This window comes from Branchiostoma floridae, chromosome 11 (genome assembly GCF_000003815.2).
Source record: "Branchiostoma floridae strain S238N-H82 chromosome 11, Bfl_VNyyK, whole genome shotgun sequence".
Taxonomy (NCBI): Eukaryota; Metazoa; Chordata; class Leptocardii; order Amphioxiformes; family Branchiostomatidae; genus Branchiostoma; species Branchiostoma floridae.
In genome coordinates this window covers 23,102,371-23,129,154 of record NC_049989.1, presented here as the reverse complement: position 1 = coordinate 23,129,154, position 26,784 = coordinate 23,102,371, and the positions used below count along the sequence as shown (strand labels likewise).

The window sequence follows — 26,784 nt, the reverse complement described above, 5'->3', positions numbered from 1 at the left end:
TATTGATCAACAGCTCCAGGAGAGTAGATAAAATATGAGACGCAATTATCGGCTGGATCTGTCGGTAAGAAAATGATGTTCCAAATTGCTATAGACAGATAAAGTTGCTGAGACGTGTAGTAACAAGATCTTGGGGGAGGAATTTGATGGGGAACGGATCAGAAACGGAGTCAGCAATGGCAACTACATTAATCACTACATTCAGTAAGAATGTTTCTACCTTGGCAGAAAGTCAGACTTGTCTGCTGTAACATGCACTTAAGAGACTTGAAGAAAATGGTTACAGGCAACCACAGGGATTTGAACCCAGGACCTTTGAGCTCTGGGCCAAACATTACTGTTGTGCCAAAACCATGCCATGACAAAAAGGAAATACTAGCAATAACTGTCTGAAAACCAAAGCAAAGATTTAAACCAGCCCAGCCTGATTGTATCAGGCAGGAGTTAACCCAGTAGTTTGACAAGAACAGGATAAAAAATGGGCCAATCAGCCTGCCCTTTCCCTCTCCAACACTAAGTACAATCCAGTTTGGAAACAACTGGGGCTCAGGACATTACATGGATCATTTCTCATACGACCTGTCTTTTAAAGGGCATCATTCTCTATAAAAAGGTCATGGGACTACAAGATGACAACGTTATTCTTCATGAACTGATACATTGAGTATCCAATGCGCTATCATTACGTGTTGCTACACCTATTTCAGTACTAGTGCAGCATTAAAATGTCATTTATCAACTTCATTACGCATGCAAAGTTTTCTAGCTGGAAGTTTTCTTCTTTCTAATATATTTGGATGGGTGCTGGTATCGAAAATTTAGGTCTGGTTCAGGTCCAGAGGTCCAGGTCCAGTCAATTACACTCGATTCCTCACCAGTGCTATAAAGAAGTTGAAGCTACTGAAAGAAGATAAATTACATGTTCTTCTTATTGATGTTAGCAATACAATTACTACATGATTGTTTCTTTTCATGTGCAAATAAACTTCACTTCCTTCTTGGATGCATCCCACAAGACACAATCACTTTTCCTCTGACTCAAAACGTAATCCTGATGATCCACACTAAAAAAGAAATTAGGGTCATAAATTATATACAAGAGACCTTTGGATCAAATCTTATGGCCGGATAATTACCCCCTAAGGACTGTACTGATACAAACAGTAACAGGTAAATTGTACCCTTTATTGCTTCTGACCACATCCTTATTGATCCCTTCATCACCCAGCCATTAGTGGTGGCCTAGTTAAAATGGGGGAAACTTCGGGTCAGATAAAGGCTTTCATTGGTTTTCAGACAATAACAAACAAGGAAAAAAAGATAGGGCAGCCAGGAGTGTTCAACCAAAGTTGGAGCTGTATAACTATAGACATATATATATATATAGTACAGTGGAAGCCGCTTAATTGCACACCCAATTTGCCAGCAAATTCCCTGCATTTATCCGGCGTGTGCGATAATGCGAAGTTACCCAGTTGGACTGCACCACCACGGGATTGGGGGATTCCGTGCAATTGACCGAAGTGTGCGTTTATCCGACGTGCAATTGACTTGCTTTTATATATTTTCTTACTGTTGGTGCACCAGTGCATCTACATGTAGATACACAAGTATAGGATACCTACATAATGGTAATTGTTCTTGAGAAAAAGTAATAACACATTGTTTTGTTTTACTGAATGTCTTGTTTGATATTTTCTATTTCACTGCAGAATTTCTGCGGAGTGACAGTAAAGTTTGTAATTTAGGTTTTCTACTTATTTATATTGCATCCAATTTTTGTGTGTGTGTGTGCACACAAATTTCTAGGTCAATAAATAAAGGTATTGCTGTCTGGGCACCCATTCCCAAAAATGAACTTAAAGTCCTGAAAACAGACTGTATGCACACACAAAGTATGTATTTCTGAACAGAACATATCATGATATGTAACAGAATACAACTTTTTATGAATAAGTAATAATAGTATGTTACAAACCTATCTTAAAGTACCTTTATTGAAATAAAGACTGACACAACCAATTTCTTTGGGTTAATATTAGATGAGGCAACATCACCAATCAATATACTACAGAATCACTTAGTAGAGGAACACAGAAAAGTACTTCGCTGCTGTTTTTCCTTATGGAATTATGGGTACCGCTAAGTGCCAAGTCTGACACAATCTAATTTGAGCTTGTAAATATCATTTATTTATGCCACTTTACAGTGCTTATATTAATATAAAATGACGCAAGCTGGAAATCATGTCAGAAAAGTATTCTTAATGTGCGGTTTCACCATTGCTATGGGAAAGGGTTTATTTCAAACATAGAAAGGGTCAGGATACATGAAGTACTATAATGCACCTGGGTTGGGCATTACACTTACAGCAATGAAATTCCTCACAAATCTTGAAGTACTGAAATTTACTAAAGTTAAGAAATTTTGAAAATCATATTAGTTAAGTCAAGAGCACAATTACAGAGAAAAAAAAATAGAAAAATTTATGAAATTGATAAAACTTGTTAATAACAAGTTCACAAACAAATAATTTAAGAAAGATTGTCTATGACTCCAGTTGAAGTTCAGTGCCTTTAACTTTAATAATACTTTTTTAGTCTGAGGGACAATGTGAAAAAGGATCCTTCCTAGAGGAAAAGATCAATGATTTTACAGTTCAAATTGGCACTTATGTCAAGAAGTCTTCGGTATAAAATATACCATACTCAGTGTGCTAGGCTACAAGCATGAACTGTAGCAAAGCAGTGTTACACTTCTTGCTTCTTAAAGAAGTATCATGCATCATCTCAAATAAGAGATCTAGAGGGAATGTCTCCCTTTGAAAAAGCAGAAAGATCAATTTTTTTTACAGTCCAATTTGGCATAACAAACTGACATACAACTGAGCACATTGTATCAAATATAAATCCTCTGGCTCTGTCCTACATGTAGCCCAGTATGAACCGAGACACAGATATGTGACCCAGCCAGAGTGCTGCTCTCAGTCATTGTGCCCTCGTCAGATTGACACGTGTCAAGCATGAAATGTCCACATCCACTCTCCTAATTCTTCAAAACCTTCATCAATTAAGCTTAAAGGTAAATTCTAAAAGAGATCTACAACGACTGTCCTCAGTAACTTAAGCCTCACACAGCAACAAATGCTATCTACAAGTTTTCAAGCCTCTAATGTTCTTCCGAGGGTCCCTATGAAACAGTGAAGTAAATTTTCCGACATGACAAACAAGGCAGCACCAGTAATCCCAAAGGTACGCACAGTTAAGATATCCAGGTGTACAAGACATTGTTCTTCAGAGGGTCTCCATAAAAAAAACTGAAAACTGTACATTATTATTGACCCAGTACTGGAAATACCAGGCGGCAACCTTTAGTCAAAAACCAGGTTGTGCCTTCAACATTTCAGGTTGCCTCACTTCCATTTTTAGTTATTGCTTTCTTCAAATCATCTACTGATTCATTATCTTTTTTTCCATTTAAATGTAACTACTAAATTATGCTTTATTATATCTTATCAAGAAATAAATACAAAACCTTATGCATGTAGGTGGGGGAAAATCCAACTGCAAAATTTCAGGCTACCTGGTTTTAAAATTACGGTGGTGGCGTTTGCATGTGTGCAAGTGGGTACTTCAAGCATTGCATACCTGTCGGCTCTTTTAAAGTGAGTATGTTGTAATATTGTGTAAACAACATGTACAGGATGCTGAAACACCCCAGACGTGTTCACAGACAACAGCCCCAGGCCAAAACAATTTAACGCTAGTTCTGAACCACCAGGGTCTCACAAAACAATGTGGGCACAAACTGGCATGAACTGCCTGGGGTAAAGTTTGACCCATTTAAATATTTTGGACATCATCTGCATTCTTTAAGGGCGATGCCTGATATTAGTGATAACAATGTAAACAGTGTAGGTACGATTTCCCTATACCCTTAATAGAAGTTTAAGATAAATATTTCATTTCATGCCAAATGATCAATGAAATTTTTAATCATAATGTCAATTTTCTTTCAGATTTCAAAGTGGATCGAAGAGAGAAAACTTTGGGAGGAAAAAAGTTTCAGCCAAATAATTATAAAAGTTTCACCCTTCTTAAAGATTTTTGTAGTATAATATCCTAACTCCCCTGTCTAGATCCCGAAGCTACCAGTCTTGCAACACGTTTGTGTTGGGCCCGTTCCAAACTTCCGTCTTCTATTTAAAGAGACACAAACCAACAAGACGGAACTTTGATGTGACGTTATGTCTACATTACTCTTACTAAGTAATACTGTACTGATTTTAACCTCCTTGTAATAAGCTTCTCAGCACTGTTAAATTGCCTGGTACAGGCATACAAAATATCATTTCTCTTGCTACTGTACGAAAAGACAACTTGCTTCAGACAACAACAAAACAAGCCCTCTCAAATAACATTAACGTTACACAGCAAACAACCTCCTATTGATCCCAAACACGCTGCAAAAACAACCCTAAACTCCGTCGGTATTTCAGCTCGTGATTTCCATGCAAAGACACGGTCCTTCAGTGCTCGAGTAGGGCAGAATAAGAGCTCTGGATCATAATCTATATACGATCGACACGCACAGTAAATGTTTTACTGCACAGAGAATACAATCCGTAGAAACGAGGATATTTATATACACCTGTGTTATAACGTTTCCCCTCGCGATTGGAGGGTCCGCCTCACATCCACGCACTCCAGCACACGTTGTCATGGTTACCAAGCCTTTTCTCGCCCGTTTAGGATAGCCTGAAATATCAGACAGCGTACTCACCCCTTGCTGAAAGCCGTAACGCCTGCAGGAAGCGAGGAAGTCGACGATAAAACCACCCGATCCCACCGCCCGGCAGGTCGAACTGCTCTATACATACAGGCTGCATACCTCCGCAGGTCAGAGGTCAGCAGAGTTCAAATTTTGGCGGGAGATATCAGGTGTGGGTAGTCTCGTACCCAGGGCAGTCTCTAAGCAGAAGTGTGATTTAGGCTCGTTTGGGGGGAACGTAGTGTCGGCATTTCACAATTTTAATTTTTGTACATCTGTACAAGTATGCTAGTATCAAAATAATCAACGTGCATACTATATATAAAAAATGATACATGAAAACAATCATCGAAGTCCTTTGCGAATTCTCCAACTTCATTACTGTAGTCTAGGTTGGGTTCTTACCAGTAAAGATTCCATTTCTGCATTTATTTTGATGTGTTGTACATGAGAGAAAGAAAAGAAAGGAAAGAATCGTCATAATCTTGTGATATTGTTCACTCTAAGAATAAACTTAAGTCTATACATCCATCCCAGCCACAAAAAAAGGGTCTCTACTTCGAGACGTTTTAATCTTGCTTTCCCCAACTTGGCACTTGGCACTGCTAACATTCATTTGCACACAAATAACGATATGAAAAAGCCAGCCATCAAAGAGCTGCATGATCTTGTTTGCTTAAGTCTGTCAGATAAAAAACAAACAAGAAATCACACCTACAGTATAGCTCTCACACAAGGTTTAATTCTTGAAGAATACTTCTTCATCTGTTGTTGACATATGCTGTGCCATGGTAACAATGATGCTGTACCATGGTAACCAATAACAATCCTCCTTTGACTACTTTGTTTGCTACATGTGCCATACTGATAGATCTGCAGGTAAATGTGAGTTCACAGATTTGTCTGAATGACAAACATACGACCAACACACTTCATCCCAGTAGACTGCATAAAGGAAAGCTGGTCATAACTAATTCACCTCCAGGCTCCACATCCTGGTATATGGTCTGGAGTGCTGGAAGGGACTATATGCTCAGCTCTCAAAATTCAGCAGAGTACCATAAGACTGCCACATCAGATTTTTTTAAACGGTGAATCAGAGAAATCTACTGATGCAGCATCAGTAAAAATACTCCTGAGGTATGCACACTTCAGGTATCCAGGTGTTAAAACATTCTGGATAAGGCCTTGATAACAGAGTTTTTTTATGAGACAGTCTTAGGTACCTGGTAGAAGACTAAGAGCTGACATTTATTACTTTGCCATACTGTTACCAGTAAATTGTATATACAGGTGCCTTTCTTCAATCATTTTTATTTTACTCAGTACTACACGTCACTGAAACATTTCTTGTAAAACATGACAGGTAAAATTTGTACACAAAGCAATCTGTATTGAGGTTACATCCATGTATCTCACAGGAGACCAACTGAAAGTTGTGACATGTATCATTCAACTGCTTCAAGAATTTGAGATAACTTTTAGTGAACTATGGACACACTATGGTGGAACAAAAAGACACACTGTGAGGTTACAACTCTATAAGAGTTTGTTCTACAAGTGGTATGCTTAATTGTGAACTCCAAAGTTCTGTGTTTTTCTACAAAGGAAGTTGTATGCTGTATGTTGGGCTGGGGATAGAGTAAGGGGTTATCTGTTTATTTCTGAAAGCTTTAAAGAGTTGTAGCATGTTTGGTACTTGTAGACCCCAGAATTGTCCAGTACATTTATTTATAGAGGAAGTCTGCCTGTAGGTTGGGCTGGGAATAGAGTTTTGGCATTGTGTTATGTTTGGTAGATGAAAACCCCAGTACATTTATCTATAGAGGAAGTCAGCCTGTAGGTTGGACTGGGAATAGAGTTGTGGCATCGTGTTATGTTTGGTAGATGAAAACCCCAGAATTGTCCCCAGCACATTTATCTATAGAGGAAGTCAGCCTGTATGTTGGGCTGGGAATAGAGTTGTGGCATTGTGTTATGTTTGGTAGATGAAAACCCCAGAATTGTTCCCAGTACATTTATCTATAGAGGAAGTCAGCCTGTAGGTTGGGCTGGGAATAGAGTTGTGGCATTGTGTTATGTTTGGTAGATGAAAACCCCAGAATTGTTCAAAGTACATTTATCTATAGAGGAAGTCAGCCTGTAGGTTGGGCTGGGAATAGAGTTGTGGCATTGTGTTATGTTTGGTAGATGAAAACCCCAGAATAGTTCCCAGTACATTTATCTATAGAGGAAGTCTGCCTGTAGGTTGGACTGGGAATAGAGTTGTGGCATTGTGTTATGTTTGGTAGGTGAAAACCCAAGAATTGTCCCCAGTACATTTATCTATAGAGGAAGTCTGCCTGTAGGTTGGGCTGGGAATAGAGTTGTGGCATTGTGTTATGTTTGGTAGATGAAAACCCAGAATTGTCCAGTACATTTATCTATAGAGGAAGTCAGCCTGTAGGTTGGCTGCTATCTCAGACTCCCATTTGTCTCCATTGTTTAGCAGCTTCTCCTTGTTGTACAGCAATTCTTCGTGTGTCTCTGTCGAAAACTCAAAGTTCGGACCCTGTAAAGCAACATGCAAAATTGTTAATAACTGAAGGCAATTAAAGACGGAAGACTTTTCCCTTTCGAAGGCATACACACAAACATAGGCACACAGTGTCAAACAAATTCACACACACACACACACACACACACACACAACCACACACACAACCACACACACACACACACACACACACACACACACACACACACACACAACCACACACACACACACACACACACACAACCACACACACAACCACACACACACACACACACACACACACGCACGCGCACACACAACCACACACACAACACACACGTGCGCGCACACACACAGTTGCACTCACATACACACAAACATACAAAATTTCACATTGCGCACTCAGACTTTTCTGTACATCTGAATTTTTAAATTATCATGGAAGCTCATCTGTGTTGCTAGTAATCATAGTACAATGCTCAACTTTCTTCCAACACAAAAGTATACGTGGATCATCAGTATTGATCCTGGAGAAGGCGACAGTGGTTGTTGAAATTTTGATACATGTAGACCTTTGTGTTGGAAGAACATTTAGCATTGTGCTATCTAAAATTTGAGATTAGGTGCACCAGTTCACCTATTCCCAAAAATTAATTTCTAGGTCTCTTATTCACTTTTTCTACTAACACATAGGACTGCTTGTGCTACATGTTCCAGCCAAACCAAAAACCAATAAACAATTATCAAAACCTATCTTACCTGTTTGAACTGAACTGAACTGAACTGAACTGATCTTACCTCGATGAAGGTTAGACATACAGGTAATAAGATATACCAAAAAGCAGTTACTCAAGAAACTGGATCTGATTTTATCATCCGGTATCTTTCGTCAGTGCCACAGCGCCACTGACTAAAGACAAAGGATGGTTGTCCGAAACGTCTGACCGTTTCCAAAATCATCTCCAGTTGCTTGAGCAACTGCTTTTTGGTGAACAACTCTTACCTCCACTATAGCATCCACAGGACACGCCTCCTGGCAGAACCCACAATAAATGCACTTCGTCATGTCGATGTCGTACCGGGTCGTTCGGCGGCTGCCGTCAGCGCGAGGCTCTGCTTCAATCGTGATCGCCTGGGAGAAAACATCAAACTTCATCAAAATGTACTTCAATCGAAAAGGTTCAAACCATTCGGCGAAGGTATGAGGTTGTGGAACTCTAGTTGGGTTTGATTCACAGCAGATGTCACAATACTGTCAATGGGCTACACATGGCCTATCATTACAATCCTCCCCATAATGGTAGATGATGCCCTCATCATCTCATACAAATATGTCAATTTTCTACATAAATAAAAATCTAAATCTAGGCCAGCTATATATTGCTACTGATATTACAAGTGCTAAAACTAGAACTCTAGACTACTGAACAAAAGTAATGTGCTGCTTTCAAATACTAAACACTATATGGGGTCTACAAAGTTGAAGGAACAGGATATTATATCTGTTACACAATGTTACATTTCAAATACAATTCAATTTCTACAACTGGACAAAAAACAGATATTTACTTCCGGACGTTTCGACTGACATCCATCACTCTTCTTCAGCGTCACTAGAATGAGCTAGCAGAACAATTCCATACAAGTACAGCTAACTAGAAACGTAACTAGAAATGTAAATCATGTTAGCATAGATTCCTATGGTCAGACCTATGGTTTATTATCCAGTTGTAGAGATTGAATTGTATTTGAATATTGCTTACCTGGATGTCTAACCTTCATAAACGTAATGTTATATTTCATGTGTGAAACAGCTCACCTGTGCCGGACAGATGGCCTCACACAGTTCGGTACAACTCAACATGTACTTACTACCTACTGTACAAAACTGCTGTGTTAATTCTAATGGCAATTAACCAATCATATCAAACAAACAATACAACAAACCTGTGCCGGACAGATGGCCTCACACAGCTTACAGGCGATGCAGCGCTCCTCCCCAGACGGGTACCTCCGCAGGGCGTGCTCGCCGCGGAAACGCGGGCTCAGCGGACCCTTCTCAAACGGGTAGTTAATGGTGGCCGGCTCGCGGAACATGTAGCTGATGGCCATGGACAGACCTGGGGACAAAGGGCAGAGGTCAGGGGGTAGTTAATGGTGGCCGGCTCACAGAACATGTAGCTGATAGCCATGGACAGACCTGGGGACAAAGGGCAGAGGTCAGGGGGTAGTTAATGGTGGCCGGCTCGCGGAACATGTAGCTGATGGCCATGGACAGACCTGGGGACAGAGGTCAGAGGTCAGGGGGTAGTTAATGGTGGCCGGCTCACAGAACATGTAGCTGATGGCCATGGACAGACCTGGGGACAAAGGGCAGAGGTCGGGGTAGTTAAAGGTGGCCGGCTCGTGGAACATGTAGCTGATGGCCATGGACAGACCTGGGGACAAAGGGCAGAGGTCAGGGGGTAGTTAATGGTGGCCGGCTCACAGAACATGTAGCTGATAGCCATGGACAGACCTGGGGACAAAGGGCAGAGGTCAGGGGGTAGTTAATGGTGGCCGGCTCACAGAACATGTAGCTGATGGCCATGGACAGACCTGGGACAAAGGGCAGAGGTCAAAGGTAGTTAATGACCTGGGGAGGTCAGGGGTCAAGACAAGGGTACAGAGCTGAGGAGAGCTAGAGGTCATCATATTCAGGAAAATGAAGAAAACTCAACAATTCTTATTCAAGACTGACAGACTTGGGGACAAAGGTCATAGGTCAAGGGAGTTGTTTTCAAAAACATTCCTTGTACTATTCAGTTGACTAGGAGTGACATGACTTGACAATTTCAACTTTATGAGAAGGGTCATCACCATTATCAAGAAAATGGTAAAAAATCAGTACTACAGATCTTAAGAAAAAAAATTCTCTGACAAGTATTTAGATTCAATAGAAGTAAGAGAATCACACCAAAATATCAATGATTTTAAGAAGATTGAAAATGTGATAGGCAAACAAATACATTATAGATTAAGAGCTTCATCATGAACATTGTGATCTTAACAGTGTTACCTACCTCTGATGAGCTCGGTAAGGAAGAGCGTTGTCGCTGCCTTGTCTGTGATTTCCTTCAGGGTCTTGTCTTCCTTCTCAGGAGGGTTCACTAACTCTGCAGGGTACAGACAGACAGTAGTCAGTAAGGCTTAATTTTATGGATGACATCTGAGCACACATTTATTTACACACGTTCTAAAAAAAAATTGTGACCCAATAAATTCACTGGTGAACCAGCATTGCCAGAAGACCTGCTCTCCGGGGTATCGGGCACATGGTTGGGGCATGGGACTACAGTGCCCTTTATTTATTTATTTATTGAAAATGACAACAAGTCATTACACTGGGCCAGCCTAGGCAGTCTATTCAAGCTGATGACGGCTGACCCACAAAGATACAACAAACAAATCTAAATTACACATATGTACATAATAGGCCACATAGGCTACGTATGCTATGAGGAGCAGATGGAAGGTGCTGTAAATCGGTTTGTTGATGTTAAAAATGAGTGCAGAGCGTCTGAGAGTTTTTGGTTTGTAGCAGAGTTTTGACCTGGAGAACCATTAAGGAGGACTCCGGTTGAGAGAGACTGGCCGACAAGTTGGAGCACTGAAGAAGCTAGGGCAGTGCCCTTGTTCCCCTCTTTGATCTATTATTTGGCATATCTTAATTCTTATTGCCTGGATATCTCTAACCTTCACTGATGCCATGCTTACGAGAATGACTATTGATTGGCTGATCCATGTCTACTCTTTAATGGTCTGCTACGGATTACTAGAGTCATCCGTGACCAACGCCTGGCCCTTGCTGGCCATGTGATGCGTCATGACGAGATGGCTGGAACTGGAAGGGTTCTTCTCTGGCAGCCTGACGACAAGAGAAGATGCGGCCGGCCATCCCTGACCCTTAAGAGGGTGATTGAGGAAGACGTTGGCCTCCAAGAGTCTTAGACGGAGACCTCCTGTCTGTCATGTGCGACAGAGTCGTATGGAAGAACTTCATAGTGTCACCGGATGGATGACTGAACTGATGTCTACTTTGTGTTGAAAGTTGAAATGTCTAGGTAGTTACAATGACAGCTAAACAAGCATTTGAGTTGAAAGTTACGTGGGTTTTTTTATCGTTCACTTCTATGTAGCAGAATGAGTAACCATGGAAACCAAACTTACTGAAGGTTCCTTTCCCCACATTTTCCAGGTGAGAGACACCCCGCACACAGCTGACTGCCACTGGCCTCAGGACATAGCCAAGTCTCCATGCTGAAGAGAGATGGGTTACATAAACATTACCTACTGTATCACATACACTGTAACGGGAACAATATCTATGATAAATATAAAATACAACACGATGTATTCCGCATCACCCTCGGTCCCGGCCCTCCCACGGGTCAGATCGCCCTCCGGCCTTCGCCCGTCGGGCGATATGACCCGCGGTCGGGCTGGGACCGAGGGTGATGCGGAATACATCGTGTTGTATTTTATTTATGTCCTACCCACCTAAGAAAACCCCTGTTTTGACGCGAAATGCGCCAGAAGTTGAACAAATTTGGTGCCCTCGAACAAAAAGTGTTGCAACAGTAATGTTCCAACGTCCGAATCGGGTATTTGAACTTTCGATGCCGCCGCACTCGGCCCGCTCGAAACAGTTCGATTTATTCGAATGGAGCCTGTGTGATACGCCTTTCGAACCTGTGGGATACGGAAGTTATGGCCCGGTCCGGAACACCCATATCAAACGTTTTCGTGTCGCAGGTATGACATAATTTAACCAGGAAAATCAACAACATTTGGTTCCCAAATAATTAGCGGGACAGAAAAAAAATTTAAGCTGGAGACAGCCCTGATAAAAAAACATCAACAACCATGAATAAGGGTAAACTTGGGCAAATATACAAAAGTAACGGTCTCCTCTGTCAGCACTGGAACACCAGTGCTGAAGTGGTCGTCAGCACTGGAAGTCCAGTGCTGAGCCGCCGTCAGCACTGGAAATCCAGTGCTGAGGCAGCTTCAGCACTGAATGTCCTCCTGTCAGCACTGGAAATCCAGTGCTGAGGACGTTTCAGCACTGGAAATCCAGTGCTGAGAACGTTTCAGCACTGGAAATCCAGTGCTGAGGACGTTTCAGCTCTGGAAATCCAGTGCTGACAAGTCATGGCCTCTTTTTATTCTTTCATGAAATAAAACTGTTGTTGTCAATGTTATGTGTAATGTCAATCTCCGCCAAACAAGGTAACAAGTCGAAAGGAAATAACTCAGCCGTACGGACGCATGCTACGAATGAATATTACATTCAGCACTGGAACGTTCCAGTGCTTTATAATCGTCAGCACTGGAAGCCCAGAGCTGAAGTTTTTTCAGCACTGGTCTTCCAGTGCTGAAAAGTTCCCGAGCACTGGAAAATCCAGTGCGGAACCCGTTACTTTTGTATATCAGCACTCGGTTCCAGTGCTGACGGCGGTTTCAGCACTGGGTAACCAGTGCTGAATGACCTTTGAACTGGCTCGCCGCCTCTCCGCAGCGAGTTCAGCACTGGTACCCGAGTGCTGACGGCAGTTCAGCACTGGAAAACCAGTGCTTGGAAAAGTTCAGCACTGGAAAACCAGTGCTCGGAAAAGTTCAGCACTGGAAAACCAGTGCTCGGAAAAGTTCAGCACTGGAAAACCAGTGCTCGGAAATGTTCAGCACTGGAATTCCAGTGCTGAGGGAGCTTCAGCACTGCAACAAGGCCGTTCAGCACTGGAAAACCAGTGCTGACGTTTCTTCAGCACTGGAAAACCAGTGCTGAGGCCGATTCGACCCATTGATTCAGCACTGGAACACCAGTGCGGAACCCGTTACTTTTGTATACTTGCTAAACTTGGTCCTGGTGACATAGGACAGTGTTATTTGGCAGTCAAAATATGACCCTGCGGCATGACATAACTAAGTGTACATTTATATTTTCAAACTTTATGTTGGATCCGGTCCACTACTGGGGAGGGGGGCGGTAATCTAATCGGTCAAAACAAAATAGTAACACGCATTCATAGTCTTCTACATTTCCATTCTGAACCAACACTCTAAACACTTGATGGCGGGGCAGTTTTAAAGCATTTGAATTTTACATTAGATTCTGTCTGAGAACATTTTTATGTTTGGGCAAAACTGGTAAAGTGCGTCACCTCCCAGTTACGCAAACCAAGGGCAACAGTTTTCGGTCTAACCTCGAAGTACTGGAGGCAACAAGACACCAACAACGCACATCAATAGAAAGTAAAAATCCTTAAGAATCTCATGAAACTGTCAAAAGTGAACATCATGGTAACAAGAAGGAGTAATCAGCAAAAATATTCACCTGGTTTTGACACACTGGCCAACAACCCGACCGGCGCCATGATGGATTTCTGACAAAGGGGCTGACGGGAAAATCCTACACCGATTATTTTCAAAAAAGAGAATAAAATGTCATTTGATGTTTTGAATAGCGTCCAAAGTAAGATACAAAATAATCTATTTTAATGTTTGTGGTAACAATTGTTCATTTTGTGGAAAAAGGTGTCTTATAATGATGTCAAAGGTCAGATTGCAAAGTGGCGGGAATTTTTTTTGGCGCGAGCGGAGTGAGTTTGTTTTTCGTTTGTCTCTCTCAGCTCCTCTCTCCAAAATGATGGCCCAGCAAGTGAACTCTCCTCTGCTGAAGAGACCGCGGGCAGACAGAGGTGCCGAGGAGGAGCCGGATTCATCTGAAGGGTTCACATTCAGCCAGGAACCTACTTTGGACCAAATGTACGGGACAGAATTTCCTTCTTCTGGGTCATGCGTGTGTGTGTGTGCCACCCCCTCCCCACTATAATTTGTCTGTTACTTACTTGCATAATTTGTTCGTGTAGGTTGTGTAACATTGTACTGATGATTGGAAGACTGGTTTGCCACTCTACATGTTGCATTTTACCCATTGAGTATATTCGAATATTCAAGAATTGAATAATTCGACCTTTTTGGTGCCCTTTCCTGTTTCTTTTGTTTTTTAGATCACAGATCCGTATGGTGACCAGCTATTTGTGTGTGTGCGTGTGTTTTCGTCCACAGATCTAGAATACAGCAAATTGATCTTCATGAATTTGGGGACATAAATTTACTCAGTTTGTAGCTCGCAATATATTAGAATTATTTGCAAGTGATGAAAGGAGATCTCATAATTTGTGTCCGCCTAAATGTGTCATGCATTTTATCTACGAGGGAGCCTCAGGTATCAAGCCTTTTCCCATATAATTTAACAGGATAAGTATACTTAGTTAAATTAAAACCGCTCTACAGAAAAGGGCTTCGGGGCCCCCACTCAGTACTCCCTCTGTGGAGAAGCCCTCACCGGTGTTAAGTCCAACCCCTATTTTGGTGTACAACTGTCCGGCGATTTGTGGTGGAACACCCATATCCACCACGCCACTAGCAAAGCTGGTAAGGTCCTAGGAGTCATTCGGCGCAACTTGACCCATTGTCCATCTAGGATCAAGGCCACTTGTTACAAAGCGCTGATACTGCCCCACTTTAAAAATACAGTCAAACCTGTCCATAGCGGCCACTCAAGGGACTGGACAAATTTGGCCACTATAGACAGGTGGCCTCTGTATAGAGGTGGAAACTTGTAGATAAGATACCCAAGGGACCGACAAAAAGTGGCCACTATGGACAGGTGGCCCCTCTGTAGAGGTGGCCCCTAATACAGGTTTGACTGTACCGTATATTCTCGAATAAAGTACGCACCCCAATTAAAGTACGCACCCCTGATTTTGGACAAGTCTTAGACAGATCTTTGGGACTGAAAGGTAAAATGGAAAAACTCAAATAAAGTACGCACCCCTTCTCCATCAGTTTTGAACAGACCTTTAACTAAATAAATTCGAATTTATGATGTTTTCCCCAGGTCATTTTGCATAAAATAACCTGGGTTTACACTGTCATTGTCTCTATAAACTTGTGAATTGCCTGCTGCAAATTATAAAAATCACTGAGAACTGGTAGAAGAAATCAGGCAAAACCAGTTGTACAAGTCAAAGTCACTAACTCAAAAGGATTGTATGCAAATGCCACTGTTAATATGTAAATCATGTTAAGACAATTTCTTTGTTTCATGTTTAGACAACTTCAAGACAACAACAATGTGTATGTTTTGAAACATTACTAGAAGTGTAGCTCCACCTTGCTTTATTTTAGGCTTTTCTTACCATTTATCTGTGCAGTAACCTCAAATAAAGTACGCACCCCAACTTTGGCAACAACTTGTAGCACCTTTTCAATTTTGAAAAGTTAAAAAAGTGCATACTTTATTCGAGAATATACGGTAGTGTATTTTGAGCCCTGATACTGATTGTTATCTCTACCCCCCTCCCCATCCAGCCGAGCCATGCAGAACCAGTTTGCCCGGGAGCGAGACTGGGACCAGTTCCACTCACCGCGAAACCTCCTACTGGCCATGGTGGGTACTGCAGCTCTCACACAGACTGCCTTGTCCTCTCACTCTGTGTGTCTCTCTCTGTCTGTCTGTCTCTCTCTCTCTTTCTCTAGCTCTCACAGAGTTCCACTAACCACACAACCTCCTACTAGCCATGGTGGGTACTGCAGCTCTCACACAGACTGCCTTGTCTCTCTCACTCTGTGTGTCTCTCTCTGTCTGTCTCTCTCTCTCTCTCTTTCTCTAGCTCTCACAGAGTTCCACTAACCACACAACCTCCTACTAGCCATGGTGGGTACTGCAGCTCTCACACAGACTGCCTTGTCTCTCTCTGTCTCTCGCACACACAGTTCCACTCACCGCGAAACCTCCTACTGGCCATGGTGGGTACTGCAGCTCTCACACAGACTGCCTTGTCCTCTCACTCTCTGTCTCTCTCTCTCTTTGTCTCTCTCTGTCTTTCAGTCTGTCTCTCTCTCTTTCTCTCTTTCTCTCTCTCACACAGTTCCACTCACCGCGCAACCTCCTGCTGGCCATGGTGGGTACTGCAGCTCTCACACAGACTGCCTTGTCCTCTCACTCTCTGTCTCTCTCTCTGTCTGTCTGTCTCTCTCTCTGTTTCTTACACACAGTTCCACTAACCACACAACATCCTACTAGCCATGGTGGGTACTGCAGCTCTCACACAGACTGACAGGGGGCAGCCTTGTCTCTCTCTCACTATTAAAAAAGGATTTGCAACAAGTAAATAGACTGTCAGATTTTTTTAAATACCTAGAAAAAAATAACAGAAATGAAACTTGTAGGGTAAATCCATCTGTCGTCAAAACTAGCTGATTTATTCGTAGTCTACCTGTACTTCTACTACAGAAATGCCCCTAGAGCAGTTCCCTAGAGCAAAAGTATGCCCCACTATACTTCAAGGAACGCTCTGAGAGCTGTTTTTGGTTCCACATGTCATTCAAGAAAACTAGTAATGTTGAGTAACCAATTGCACATCAGGTGACTTTTCTCTTCTTTCGTTCCCCAGGTAGGAGAAGTTGGAGAGGTCGCTGAGTTATTGTGAGTGAATAAATGATTTAATGACTTATCTAACTTATTCTAAGGATTAATTACATGCTGTTTGGTTTTTGATTTTGTTTTGATTGCTGTAGCACTTTAAACTTTTCCTTGCTAATATTGCATCCAAAAAATTATGTAAACATTTTGGGTGTGCAACATGAAAACTGAAAAATCTAAACAGGAAAAGGGAAGAAAGTGTGCTCGGAGCTCCTGTCCAGAATTGTAAGCGTAACTTTGAAAAAGCTAGCTAATTTGAAACTTTATAAGTCATACATTTATATTTTATAACAGTCAAATGTCAAGAATCGCCTTTGTAATGTTTGTGCACTGGTCCCCCCACAGTCAAAATTAAGGTGCGCAGCTTCAATTCTGGGTGCATAAAAGTGTGTACATACTTCCAGCCCTTGTCTGGTACAGTATATTTTTCTTTCAAGGAGCATGAGTCTAAAGTTGCTGTGTCAGAGGGGACCAATTACCAAAGGAATTAGCTGTATAACAATGTCTGTTACTGATCTGTCTTATTTTCACAGTCACAGTCTATTTATAATAGTGGCACATATACATGTACAGTACAGCATTCAAAACGTACATATGTAACACTTCATAGAAATCTGTCAAGAACAAGTTGTTTTTTTCTTTAAGACCAATTACCATAGGAATTAGCTCTATACACATGTAACTTTCAGGTTTGAGTTTCAGTCTGTTTGTGATAGTGGCACAGCATTCAAAACAGACATATGTAACACTCCATAGAAATCTGTCAAGAACAAGTTGTTTTTTCTTAAGACCAATTACCATAGGAATTAGCTGTATACCCATGTAAGTTTCAGGTTTGAGTTTCAGTCTGTTTGTAATGGTGGAGTAAGGACCGCCAGTGTCAGCTGTGTTTATTTGCCTTGATGTTCCCGTGACCTGAACGGCTCGCTGCGCCGGTAGATCGCCTTACCGCCGACCGTCCGGGTAGTTTTTGTTTGAGAACCTTAACCTCCTGTGTTTACTGATCTAATTCCCATATCGGAGCACCCTGCTGCATGGTGGGGCTCCAGATGGCTCTGCTTACACCATTAGGCTGATCCAATGGAGTTTACCAGTTTATTTGGGAAAGGATGGGCTCATTTAGGATGATCTGGTCACTGATGAACTATGCATGACCATGCCTAACTGTGTTGCTTACGTTTTAGTTCATTTCTCAGTTGGAGATTATAAGATGATGATGATATGGTTTTTATTGATTCGAACATTCAAAATGACAGTCTGGCAGTTAACTAGATGTACAAGAGTTTATTAAAAGCTGGATAAGGTTTGTGAAAAATACTTAATAGCCAAGAGCAACAGCTGCTATATAAAATGGCAAAATATTCTTCATTTTTTTTAGAACCCTCCTCTGAGTCTGAGCATTTTTTGGCAGTGTCTTAGATTCGATGTTCAGTTACTAATTGCAGGGCTCAAAATTTTTTTCTGCATACCTGCACTGGTGCAGGTAACATTGAAAATTACCTGCACTGGACAAATTTTACCTGCACCACTCTGAATTTAGGAAGTATGGATCATACTAAAATTGTTCAGGAACCATTGCTAATTTTTTCTGTTATACATTATAGGTGGTAACATCCAATACAGCTAATAACAATCCACATGCACCTACATCATATGCAGGTGGTATTTCGAGCCCTGAATAGGGTTAGACTCAGAGTTGATAAAAACTTGCAGCATTAAGTGGCAATGATAATAAACTGCCATATAATCTACATTAGCTTTTAGGCTGGCACACAAAACTATTTTTTTACTTTGTGGCCTAGTTAAAAAATGTGTTTCACAAGGCAAACCTTGGTCCAGTTTTTACGGGAGTAAATTTGGGCGAAAAGTTGCCGACTGAAAAGTATGTAAATATTTATGCCCCAGTTAAGTCCTGGATATTTTTTCACAGGTTGGTATAAAGAGTGACAGATGTGGTATCTCCATCATATTCAGAGTAGTATACAAAAAAATGTAAGCACAGAGTTGTTTTCAAAAGCTTTTTCTGTCTTGGTCCAACCTTTTCAATTTTTTAATCATTCATTAAAATGTGCTTGTTTTGGCCAAGTCCTACATGTATGTTGCATACATAGTTCTTTACCCAGAAACTGAGTTCCTAAGCTGGCTGTGTTGCTTGGATTAAATGTACGTTACTGGAAAGGGTTGCACTCATAATTACAATGGGACTTCAAGTTCGAGCCATCTTCTATTAGAGAGTGAGGAGAATTCCCTCTACAAAAAAACGGTAGACTACTAGTATTTCTCTTTTGACTAGTATACTGTAATTCACTTTGTCTTCACGGTACCAAACTTTCACGGTCTGAGAAAATTTAACTTATTCTCGGAACTAAATGTTCACTATCGCAGCAAGTGCACATACAAAAGGTCTGTGAATTATTTGTTATCGGTAATGATAAGTTCACGTTACAGTCGTCACCGTGAAAACCGTAAACATAACAGTACATTGAAAAAATCAGGAATTACAGTAGGTCATGATCATCATCCTCGCTGCAGGTCTACAGATGGGTAGCAGAAGCGAACGTAGTAGCGACCTACTACCCAGGCTACCTGATGCAATCGTTGTGCAATAAACTTGACTTATAAAAACTTTCACTTTCCCCAGCATTGCCTGCCTCTAAATTTTGTCTTTTGCCCTGATTTCTTAAGGAACGCACACCCAGTTGGTTGAGGGTCCTTGGGCTTGTCATGCCCATTTACTGTAATGTAAGCTCTATCCTGCCCCAGGGGTTAGGGGTCACGCCTACTTGGACAGGCAGGAGCACAGGCCACATAATCCTTCCCTAAACTACAGGCTAACTGGTAATGACTTTAACAGACTCTCCTCTGCATGTTCCTTTGCATGGTGGATGGAAAGGAGAAGTTGTGTTACATCATGTGAAAGTGTTCTAGAAATTTTGTACTGAATATGCATATATGTGGTCACAATATCGGCAAAAACTTTGAAAGTTCTACAGTTTCCCTTGGTTAGGACTCACACTTGTAAAAAGTGTCATAGCTTAACACTAGCCACCTGCTGTTACAGTAGTAGTCTGTGTGGCCCAAAGGCTATTGAGATGGAGATGGGCACTGCCCCTATTCACTAAAAGATGTGGGAAGGATAGTCTGTCTAATGCAGCCTCCGCTGTCCGGCGCTGTAACAGGCCCTTTCCACAGAAGGGCCAAACTGAATGTTGGGCGGGCCACTATAAGGGTGATTTAGTCTAACTATAGGTGAAAGGTAGAAATGTTAGCTTAAAACAACCACAACTAGTCGCTAGGGGGCCCAAACTTACGTCACTTCTTCCTGAGTGCAAGAGATATCTATCACTCCAAAATTATGACCATTGCTTGTTTAGAACATGAGGTATCAAACCCGGAAGTTCAACTGCAGTACCAAGGAAAGCCATTAGGGGACCCAAAATCTAATAATTTCTAGCTTTTGTCACACCCCACCAACACACCAAGTATGAAATCAATCCACCCAGCCGTTCTTGAGTTATTTTGTTCACAGACACAAACACACACACACACACACAAACACTAGTGAAAATATTACCCCCATGAATATTTCATGGAGGTAATAAGTAAGACATAATGGACTGACATGGCACAGTGACAGATGCTATGTACAGTATTTACAGGTTCATTATACCAGGGAAATTCCACTAGCTCTTTTCAACAAGCTTCAGACAGCAACAGAAAGTAAGACATAATGGACTGCAGGGATCGAAATACTTTTTTTTTGCTACATGCAAAATTGCTAGCCTGATTAAATCTCGCTTATAGCAGCCCGCCAAACATGGCCAGTTACAGCCCTGGACAGCGGAGTTTGTATTACACAGACTACAAAATTGCAAGTTGGCAAAAATGTGACGTGCAATTCGAAAAATTTACATGCAAAATATAACTAGTCTATACTGCAACTAGCCAGCATCCATCATTCCGACCTTTGGCGGAATGTTGCTGCTCAGGATGGATAGAATTTTGCCCATTCAGTCATTTTTGACAGACAGAAATTGGCACATAAAAATATAGACAGAACTTGTATTTCGAACCCTGGACTGACATGACACAGTGACTGAGTGACATACATGTGTAGGGTGTGGTCTTGTTTGTGTTTCTACTCCTTGTGCTTGTTTACCCTGACAGAGGGAGGGGGGTGTTACTGCCAGCTGTACTCTGCAGGGAGGGGGGACTGTGTGTAAACTGGACATATTCTGGGTCAACTTATGGCTGGAAATACATTGTACTGGGTGCATTATATGCACTTTTGGGCACCAAAAATTTGAGTGCACATTTAATTTTTGACTGGTTTGAACTTAATTTTTTATGAACATGAAGTTGATAAAATTCTCATCAGTGTCACTGATGACATGTAGTGGCTACTATCTGAAACGTCTGACCGTTTCCAAAACGATATCCAGTTGCTCGAATAACTGCTTTCTAGCGCATAGCACAGGTTCTGTTAGTAATTTGTACTATATACTAAATAGAGTGTACATTTATGTATCAGCAGAAAAAATAGATAACACATTTTGTTATACTTTATGTTGTATATTTCATTGGAAGTTTGAAGTTAGTTACAGAATTTCAGATTCAGGCAGTAAGAGTGCTTAGACTCTTAAGAGCTGACTTGATCATGGCTCAAGAAATAAAAAGATGACCAACCCAGGTAAGCTTTGAGCACAGTACGATCAACTGTTACTGAACCTCAAAAGGGTGTATATGTAAGGAAATGTTTCTGTGAGGATTTGCATGGGGTTTTAATGCTTTATTTTTGCCATGTTTCAGTCAGTGGAGAGGGGAGGTGAAGGAAGGACTGCCAGGTAGGCTTATTTTTTCAGTATCAGATTTTTGGTGTTGACGTGACCAAAGTTTGTAGTAGTTAGGCCTTTTTGCCCTCGTGGTACTAGACTTCTTGTCTTTGTCTCATCTCTGCTAAGGCCCTCTTTCCACTAGACAGAGAAGCAACTATACAGCAGCCAAAAGTGGCCCTATAAAGGCCATGCTATTTTTCTGTTACAATTAATAAACCTTGACTCTTTCCCATTCCTCCCCCAGACTGGTCTGAGAAGGATAAGAAGCACCTGTCCCAGGAGCTGAGCGATGTCCTGATCTACCTGGTGAGGCTGGCCGAGAAGTGTCAGGTGGACCTGCCTGCCGCTACTGTGGAGAAGATCAAGCTGAACAAGCAGAAGTACCCGGCACACCAGGTCTACGGCTCCAGCAAGAAGTACACAGAGTACGCTACGCCCGAGAAAAACAGCTCGTGATATGGTGGTCAATAGGGGAGGGGGGCAAGAGTTGGACAGCAGCATCGGTTAGATGTACATGGAGTATGTCACACCTGAGAAAAACACCTTGTGATACAGTGAAGTGATGAACACCTGAGAAAAGTGCGAACAACTCACAACACCTAAGAGAAACACAAACAACACCTGAGAGAAGCACAAACAACTCAAAACACCTGAGAAAAGCACAAACAACTCACCACACCTGAGAAAAACAGCTGTCTTTAGAGTCAAGTGGTAAAAGCAATCATCCTGCATGACAGAACCTATTTTTATCAAGATTGGATCAAGCAGTCAACAGCTGTGGAGATACATGTAGACTCTGTCCCGCTTTACGCATCTGTAGTCGACTCAGAAAACATGCATGTAATTGTAAACTTACCTTTGTTCTGCCAGCTCTAAGTGATTCATAAGACATACAGGTGAAAAAGACAGGTGTGTAACAGGTGTTAAAGGGGACGCTGAGAGATGACAGGAGAGGAAAAGATTAACATCATTTTTATAGCACAGCTGCAGTGGAATTGGGAACAGTTATAGCGGGTGTTATATGACATTAGGTGGGATTTATGTGTTATACCTGTAAATGTGAGCCTCTGTATTTTATATCAGTGCCGCAATATGTCTGTTCTAAGGGGTAGTCTTGAAGAGATGTACAAAATGTAGAGGTAGCAGGACTTACATGTGTATCTGTAAGTATGATGGTGCCTTAGTGAACAGTTAAACATGTTCTGTACAGTCAGTCTTAATTCGAGACTCCATTTTCAACATCACAACTTATGATCATGGTACTTGAAGTTTAAACATGAAGAAAATGTGTAAGACATCACAAAATGTCCCTGCTGTAAAATTAGATCTTGCATAAGCAACTCCCAATCCGTTTCTAACCCAGTTGCAGCTTCTTGCCAACTATTTGAAGCAATGACATAAGCACACAGCGCACAAAAACTAAATACTTGCAAAGGCACTTTTCAGCCAGCCTTTTTAGTTTCACAGCCACAGGAGAAACCATGCATTACAACTTGTTAAAAAATCAGAAAACTCATTTTAGCTTATTACCCCATGTTGTTGATTGTAGCATTTTAGTTAGCAACAAACGTAGCTTTAAGAAATGTTATATGTACACTGGTTTGTTTCAATGTGTAGTATCTTAGTAGTTTTATGTAGCAACTTTTTGAAAAAAGTTTTAATTCGTGTTTTTAGTTTTGTAGCCTGGGTTCCATCCTATGGTTTACTGGGGCTCCCCACACTCACTCCCTCATAGATAGGAGACAGTATGGTAGCCCCAAGTAGATAGAATGGCACCCAGACTAACAGTTTCATGTATAATACAGGATTTTATTTGCAATATTGAGATCTGAAGTATTGTAGACCATCTATAGAGGACATGGGTTGGTGTTAATGATCTTTGTAAATAGATTGCAACATCTTTGGATAAAGAACTGTATGTATATACTTACTGTCTGTTTGCATGTCTTTTTGTTTCTTCGTAAGGCGATGTTTATTCAATAATATGAATGGCATCCCCTGGAACCCTAAAACTGATGGGAGTGTGCCCAAAATAAGTTTTGTAAAAAAAAAAAGAGGTCCTCATTATGAAGAATATTTGGTCAGGTATGGTATACTGTACAAAAGATTTTTTTCATTTTTGGTCTTTCACATCCTTGATAACTTTGGAGTTGACTTTGACACTAGTATTCCCCGATATTTTTTGGCATGTATGACATATACATGTTTTTGCTCATTTTGCTGCTGCTGCTGCTTTTTTTAACGATGTACAGTATGGTGCGCGCGCGCGGATGCCATCTATGAAATCAAATCAGTGTTGACTAAACAGCAAAAGTCAAGAAATAGATGTGGATGGGGGTTCATGATATTTGGTTTGTGGGTACATGGAGAACACATGTAGGTGTCGTGTGAACAAAGGACATAGTTGGCTGTGGGCCCCTAGCTTTTTTTTCTAACATGTCCTTTCGCTTTGGCGCAACCACTAGCAACGTAATCTCGCTCTTTTGCCGTATGGATCGAATTCCGTACTTTCGTGGGCGGGTGTACGTTTGTTCAGTCATGACGTCAGGAACAGAAACGTTAATATCGTTCACCTGAATATATATGAATACACTGTAAACATTGCTGACGAGATACATGTAAATGCTGGAGTCGTGGCATAGGTGTATTTGTGACCACACCCTTGGCCTGGCTCCAAGTAGGTACAAAGAAGAAAGGTCACTTACAAAATGTTGTCTTACAAACATACTTCAGGCTACCATAAAGTGTGTTCACACGTGCGTATATATTAAAGTCCGTATGGAAATTTTAGCCTCTACCAGGCTCCACAGGTCGCCGAAAAAGTAATAGAACTATTGCCAGATAACATGACAGCGGAGTTAGCTTGTTGAAAGCCATTAACTCATCAGCCAGCTAACTCGTTTGGCATGCTATCAATATCTGTCTATATTTGTCCAATTTCTGTTATTTTTCCAGCGACCTGTGGAACCTGGTAGAGGCTACGACTTCCGTACGGACCTCATACGCACTTGAAAATATACGCATGTGTGAACCCACCTACACAGGCAACTGGACATCGGTCTATACCCAGGCCGCATGTCATTGGTCACTTCATCTCCCTGTAACAGCATTTGTAGTTCACTACATCAAAGATGATTAATGACAAAGGATAACATATTATAGAGGATTGTGCCATAACAGCATAAGTAGACCTATCATAGGTATCACCAGTTTGGTGTGGCGGATGTTGTGTATCTTCTTTCACATTATTGACAAGAAGCAAAGCAATTTCAGAGTCGATCCAAAGTCACATGAGATGTTTTCAGACATTTGTGATACGTTTGAACTAAGCTGAATAAAGGATACTTCAGTCACAAAAGTTCTAAGTTGTTGAAACATCTGAAATAAAAGTTCGAACAAGTTCTAGCTTACAACATTTTAAAAGTAACCGCACGACTATCACTTTATTTAGAACATTTTCCAAATATCAGATAGATTGCTACAAAGGTGTCGAAAATGTTACAACAAATGCACAATAAACACCTGCGCGTTCGTGATGCATTGACTTGACAACGGCTTTTATAATATGAATGAATGAAAGACCTTTATTGTACATTTATGCTTAAAGAAGCTAAGTACAGGTCGTAGCGATAAGGCACAATTTGATATAAGAAATGTGTTACATTTTTACATCTACAGAGACTACTACATGCTGTACAGCACTACACATATGTATAAGGGTTTTCCACCATTTCCACATATCATATGACTGTCAAAGTTTAGAAATGGTGTCCACTTGTTCTCGCTGTAAGATATCCACAAGTCTCAGCCAGCAGATCTTTTTCACCTCCTCTATGCCAGTGTGGATTTCATCCTCCTTTGAGTTGTTGATCCTTGTCTTCAGCCCCTTCAGGACGGCTCCTCTCTTATTCAGGCGGACGCACAGCACGAAGGGAAACCCAAACTTGTCCTTGTACCGCGCGTTGAGCCGAGAGATGTCGGCCTGTTCCTCCGTGGTTAGATCCAGCAGTCCTGCGGTCCGCTGTTCCCCGGTAGACTCCGAGCTCAGGCGCCCCTCTCGGGCCAGAGCTCCCGCCAAGTCGGGATGACAGCGAAGTAAGCCTTCTCTACCTGTGCGAATGGACGATACGACTGGTTTATTTTAAATTAAAACATACAGCATCGCTGGCACAGGGATAGTTAGCCTCCATAGCAGCCAAACAGATGAATCGCACCAGGACATTACAGTAATCACAATCAGTTATCAGCTACATATTCACGTAGGATTAATCAAATTTGAGGCATATTTACCAGTAGAAGGGTAAATAGGTAAATTATGTTGCTACAATAGGTCGTTACAACTGCTGTTAGAATAGACGATTGAAAAGTATTGCAATGACAAATGGGACGTTTAGGATTGAAATAGCACAGAATCATGTCAACAACTGATTGTTACTGCACTCATTTTGCTGATACAACAGGATTCACTCGTCTGTGATAATTTGCGTGTGTAATGCCAGACCCACCGTTCGTCGGGAGCCCGTCAATAAACTTACAGGCCGCTTCGTGGACGCCTTGCGCACTGCTAAATGGTCTCTCGGACCAAACTGCCGCGGCCACAACTGGGCACCTCTCAACGATGTTTCCGAGTTTTCCTACAAAGTCTACAAAACTCAGCTTGTTGAGGGCTTCAACATGACGCGCTGTTGGTCTCGCCGCCATCGCGGTATTAAACATGGGCAAGTTTGACGACGTAAGGCCACAGCAAGTAAATTTTATGGATGACATTAGCGCGCGCATTAATTTTCGCCTGATTTCAGAGAAACAAAATTTTTTTTCTGCAGGGATGGTCAACATGACGATAAAGTACCAAAATCAGCATATATATTGTGCTGTAGCCTACTAATTGTACTTGTAGAAGTGACACTTGTGAGGTACCCAGGACTGTAGTTGTAGAAATGAAACTTATTGGATAGTTGGTAAAGTGACACCAATATGGAATCTATGAAATTTCAATGTGGTTACCAACTTTGTTGGTGATGCCAGTCTACCACACTAGTGTCACTTTTACCACACCAGTTCATGTCTTGAATGCCTCGTTGGCTCTTATACCAAGTTTTGTCCCTTTAATTCTTTTTACAACAGTCATCACG

The 26,784-nt window shown here is 41.5% G+C and overlaps 4 protein-coding genes across 5 annotated transcripts in view; 1 reads left to right on the top strand and 3 right to left on the bottom strand.

The window, feature by feature from the left end:
* The window catches only part of LOC118426591 (E3 ubiquitin-protein ligase RGLG4-like), a 37,591-nt gene extending 32,688 nt beyond the window's left edge, over positions 1 to 4,903 (bottom strand). For both annotated transcript variants that reach the window (XM_035836080.1, XM_035836082.1), the window contains exon 1: positions 4,783 to 4,903. The gene's annotated coding sequence lies outside the window, so the exon portion shown is untranslated. The remainder of the gene's footprint in view (positions 1 to 4,782) is intronic.
* Positions 4,904 to 7,023: 2,120 nt separating this feature from the next.
* LOC118425795 (NADH-ubiquinone oxidoreductase subunit 8-like) lies at positions 7,024 to 13,805 on the bottom strand. Its single transcript, XM_035834885.1, has 6 exons — positions 13,662 to 13,805; positions 11,495 to 11,584; positions 10,348 to 10,440; positions 9,233 to 9,405; positions 8,289 to 8,417; positions 7,024 to 7,321 (listed from the first exon to the last, which is right to left on the bottom strand). Exons 1-6 carry the CDS (start codon positions 13,699 to 13,701, stop codon positions 7,190 to 7,192), a joined length of 657 nt encoding a protein of 218 aa, XP_035690778.1. The 5' UTR covers positions 13,702 to 13,805; the 3' UTR covers positions 7,024 to 7,189.
* A 100-nt stretch (positions 13,806 to 13,905) lies between these two features.
* Positions 13,906 to 23,574, top strand: LOC118425796 (dCTP pyrophosphatase 1-like). Its single transcript, XM_035834886.1, has 5 exons — positions 13,906 to 14,092; positions 15,704 to 15,782; positions 16,789 to 16,820; positions 21,627 to 21,661; positions 21,897 to 23,574. Exons 1-5 carry the CDS (start codon positions 13,971 to 13,973, stop codon positions 22,106 to 22,108), a joined length of 480 nt encoding a protein of 159 aa, XP_035690779.1. The 5' UTR covers positions 13,906 to 13,970; the 3' UTR covers positions 22,109 to 23,574.
* A 1,829-nt stretch (positions 23,575 to 25,403) lies between these two features.
* On the bottom strand, positions 25,404 to 26,353 carry LOC118425424 (2-oxo-4-hydroxy-4-carboxy-5-ureidoimidazoline decarboxylase-like). Its single transcript, XM_035834233.1, has 2 exons — positions 26,158 to 26,353; positions 25,404 to 25,762 (listed from the first exon to the last, which is right to left on the bottom strand). The coding sequence occupies exons 1-2, from the start codon at positions 26,351 to 26,353 to the stop codon at positions 25,404 to 25,406; spliced, it is 555 nt and encodes a 184-aa protein (XP_035690126.1).
* Between the last annotated feature and the right edge of the window lie 431 nt (positions 26,354 to 26,784).